The following is a 4,611-nucleotide window of genomic DNA, read 5'->3' on the forward strand; positions in this document are numbered from 1 at the left end:
TAAAAAGATAATAATGAAAACTCGTGACTCTCTCCAGAGTCCTGACACAGCTTGGCCCTGATTGGCCAAAGAGTGAAAACAACTCCCAGCAGAATCCAATGGAACACTCACCTGTGGGTAAACAATCTCCAAACACATTCCAAAGCAGCAAAACACAGGAGAAGCAAATCAGATAATTAATGTTTTTCTTTTTCTCTGAGGCTTCTCAGCTTCCCAGGAGAAAAATCCTGGGTGAAGGGATTTTTCCAGAAAATGTGACGGTGGCGGTCACACACAGGTGTCACACAGGTGTCACACACAGGGGTCACACAGGTGTCACACACAGGGGTCACACATAGGTGTCACATACAGGTGTCACATACAGGTGTCAGGTGTCACACACAGGTGTCACGCATAGGTGTCACACACAGGAGTCACAGGTATCACATACAGGTATCACACACAGTGGTCACACACAGGTGTCAGGTGTCACACAGAGGTCACACAGGTGTCACACACAGGTGTCACACAGGTGTCACACAGGTGTCACATACAGGGGTCACACACAGGTGTCACACACAGATGTCACACACAGATGTCAGGGGTCACACACAGGGGTCACAGGTATCACATACAGGTATCACACACAGTGGTCACACACAGGTCACACATAGGTGTCACACACAGGTATCACAGAGGTGTCACACACTGGTGTCATATAGGTGTCACAGACAGGTGTCACACACAGGTATCACAGCATCCGTGCTCTGCTGCCAGCCCCAACCCGAGGTGTCCCAGCAGCTCTGGCCCCTGGCTGGGCACGGGTGGCATTCCCAGAGCAGGGCCCGGCAGTGCCACTCTGCAGGGCTGCAGTGACATCCAGTGGCTGTCCCCGGTGGCCCCGTCCGGGCTGTCCCTGCTGTCACTGCTGCCAGCAGCTCTGCACTCCCGCCAGGGGAGGAGCAGATTTTGCTCTGAGCATTGACAGCTCGGTACCTGTCACCATCACATTTTCTGGAAAAATCTCTTCGCCCGGGATTTCTCTCCTGGGAAGCTGAGAAGCCTCAGAGAAAAGGAAAACAATTATTATCTCATTGGCTTCTCCTGTGTTGTGCTCCTGTGGAATGTGTTTGGGGATTGTTTACCCACAGGTGATTGTTCCATTGGATTCTGCTGGGAGTTGTTTTCACTCTTTGGCCAGTCAGGGCCAAGCTGTGTCAGGACTCTGGAGAGAGTCACGAGGTTTCATCATTATCTTTTTAGCCTTCTATAAGTATCCTTTCTGTATTCTTTAGTATAGTTTAGTATAGCATTCTTTAATATAATATAGTATCATAAACTAATAAATTAGCCTTCTGAGAACATGGAGTCAGATTCATCATTCCTCCCTTCATCGGGACACCCCACAAATCCAGTAGGGGAGCTGCAGGGATGGCTGTGCCCCAGGGATGTTTGGAACCGGGGTGAGCTGCTCCTTTCTGTTCCCAGCTCCAGGCAGAAACAGCCATGGGAAAATCCATGGGACTGGGAATGCCAAGTGCTTCCTGAAGGCCCTGGCATTCCAAATAAACCAAATTGGGATTTCAGTCCATCATGGGGACTTGGTGCTGTGGATTCTTTAATATAATATGGTATCATAAAATAATAAATTAGCCTTGTGAGAATATGGAGTCAGACTGATCATTCCTCCCTGCTACAGGGCACCCCACAAATACAACAGGTGCCCAACTCAGAAAGCTCCTGCTGGCCCTTCAGGCAGCAAAGAGATGTGTTTTAACCAGCAGAAATATTTAAAATCCTGTAGAATTTGCTTTTTTATCCTCCTTACTGCCTACAAGCTCTGATTTACAGAGCCCCAAACCCTCTGCCCTCAAACCACAGCTGGAATTTATCCTACCCAGGGAAATCCACAGATTCCACCCTGTTTGATTTTTAACAAAAGTCCTGCCTTGCTGGTGTTTATCTGTCATGAAATCTGGGCAGGAAAAGACCCAACACATGGAGCTGGTGGCAGCTGAGAATATTCTGGAGTCACCATTGTAACAAATAATCATCAAACCCCACTGAAGGGTGAAGGTGCTGCTGTTCTCACCTATTAAAGGGTTTTTTTTTGCATTTTAGAGCAAATAAAGAGTGTGGCAGGTGCCCAGAAGGGTCTGAGGGCTGTGTGTGCTGACAGAGCTGGAACTGGAACTGGGGTAGAGTGGGATTCACTGGGATCTGCTGGGATCAGCAGCAGTGGAGCCGGCAGGGAGGGCAGGGCTGCAGCTCAAAGTGGAGATGATCAGACCCAGGAGCAGCCAGATCCTCTCTCCTCTGGTGCCCTTAGAGCTTGTGAGCAGATTTAGCACAGAAATAGACCCTGAACATGTGTTCTATGAGGAGATTTAGCACAGAAATAGACCCTGAACATGTGTTTGGTGAGCAGATTTAACACAAAAATAGCCCCTTACATGTTTTCTGTGAGCAGATTTAGCACAGAAATAGCCCCTTACATGTATTCTATGAGCAGATTTAACACAAAAATAGCCCCTTACGTGTGTTTGGTGAGAAGATTTAACTCAAAAATAGCCTCTCACATGTGTTCTGTGAGCAGATTTAACTCAAAAATGGCCTCTCACATGTGTTTGGTGAGCAGATTTAACTCAACAGTAGCCTTTTACATGTGTTCTATGAGCAGGTTTAACACAAGAATAGCCTCTTACATGTGTTTGGTGTGCAGATTTAACACAAACATAGCCCCTTATATGTGTTTGCTGTGCAGATTTAGCACAGAAATACCACCTCACGTGTGTTCTGTGAGCAGATTTAACTCAACAATAGCCTTTTACATGTGTTTGGTGAGCAGATTTAACACAAAAATGGCCCCTCATGTGTTTGGTGTGCAGACTTAGCACAGAAATAGCCCCTGAAGGTGTGTTTTCTATTCTGTGTTCTGTGTTTGCCTCCAGGAACCAGTGAAGACCTTTTCCAGGACTCTGAGGGGCGGGAGGGATCTGAGCCCATCGAGGAACACCAGTTTTCAGACCTTGAGGAATCTGACGACGACGACGACAACGAGGATGAGGAAGACGAGGAGGAAGAGGAGAGCCAAGATGAGCCAGCGCCGAAGCTGCCGGAAGGCAAAGCCGGCACCCTCCTGCTGCCCTCCTCAGGGGGCTCCCCGTCCTCTCCAGAGGAAGGCACCGAAACATCCCCAGCTCAAGAAGCTGCCTCCAGCACCCCGAAAGCAGGGGAAGGCCAGCAGGCCTCCTCCTCCTCCTCCTCCTCAGGGCTGGAGAGCAAGTGGTCAGCAGACAGCAGCGACATTGCTGTGTGCCACAGCTTCCTGAGCCTCCACAGACCAGCTCTGACCTCCACCGAGCACTTGGCTCCTGCTGAGAGAGAGTCTGTCACCAGGCCACAGATGTCCTTGGTCATGGACCTGTCGACCTCCAAAGACACCTCCCCGAGGAAAAGGTGGTCCCCGAGCCAGGAGTGTGGCAGAGGGGGTGGCAGCAGCAGAGCAGTGCTGGCGAGGAAGCACTTACTGACCAAAAACGACACGTCCCCCAAACGCTTCTCCCCCACGGCAGAGCTGTCCTCCCTGAGGTGCCTGTCCCCAGGGAGGGGGCTGTCCCCCTGCCAGCGCCTCTCTCCCAGGAGGGAGGTGTCTCCCCTGAGATGCGTGTCCCCAAGGCTCGAGCTGTCGCCCAGCAGGCACCCGTCCCCCCGGAGGGAGCTGTCCCCGAGGACAGTCCTCCCCCCTGAAGGAGAAGCGGCCCCTGCCAGGCACTCGTCACCCAGCAGAGAGATGGCATCCCTGAGGTACTTCTCCCTGAAGAAAGTCTTGTCTCCAGGCTGCTTGGAGCTGGCCAGTTATCCACCCCCTGGCAAAGAGGACTTGCCTGGCACGAGCAAATCAGCAGAGGACAAAGTTCCAAGCTCAGATCAAGCCCAGCCCGGGATATTCTCTTCGATGCCTCTACCTCACAGGTTCTTTGGCAAAAACTTACAGCTCTACGAGTCCAAGCTGGTAAGTCCAGTGCCCTGCCGCCCTCTGGTCCCCACAGGGTGGTCTCTGACATGGTTTTTGGTGAAGGCTGTGATGCAGAAGTGCACAGGGACCCTGTGACCACTGTCACAAGTGACCCAGAGAACAGGGACAGGGGACAGCAGTGGGTTTTGCACCCGTTTGAGTCCTGCCCTTCTCAGTTGGAGAGAAATAAAGTTATCCCTTCTCTAAGGGGTTATTCCCACTCCTGAGCCAGCCAGTCCTGCTGGGACAATCAGCAAGGACAAACTCTTAATGATTAATTGTCACTAAGAGCCTTTTTGTTTCTGGGAATTTCATTCCCATCCCTGAGGTTTCCCCAGCTGGGGTGGAGCTCTGGCCATTTCCCAGTGGTCAGTGACCTGAGCCAGCCCTGGCTGAGCCCTGTGTCCATCCACAGCCAGCTCTGCTGGATGAGCTGCTGAGAAATGTTTGTTTGGACAGCTCTCACTTCATCTCTCCTCTCTTCAGCACAGAGAGGGGTTTCCCACTGGGTCCAGAACATGATTTAATCTCTCTGCTGGACAAATCCAATCCTGTGGGTAAAAGGAATTTTCCTGTTCCTCCCAGGGCTGCAGGCAGACTGATGGGGGGTTTGT

At 51.2% G+C, this 4,611-nt stretch overlaps 1 protein-coding gene across 1 annotated transcript in view; it reads left to right on the forward strand.

Annotated features, from left to right (window-relative positions):
* The window catches only part of HIVEP3 (HIVEP zinc finger 3), a 305,383-nt gene that overhangs the window by 297,714 nt on the left and 3,058 nt on the right, over positions 1 to 4,611 (forward strand). Inside the window, 1 exon segment of the mRNA XM_031061871.1 lies at positions 2,931 to 3,994. Coding sequence (XP_030917731.1) covers positions 2,931 to 3,994 — 1,064 coding nt within the window.

Source organism: Geospiza fortis, unplaced genomic scaffold (assembly GCF_000277835.1).
Source record: "Geospiza fortis unplaced genomic scaffold, GeoFor_1.0 scaffold32, whole genome shotgun sequence".
NCBI classification, from domain to species: domain Eukaryota; kingdom Metazoa; phylum Chordata; class Aves; order Passeriformes; family Thraupidae; genus Geospiza; species Geospiza fortis.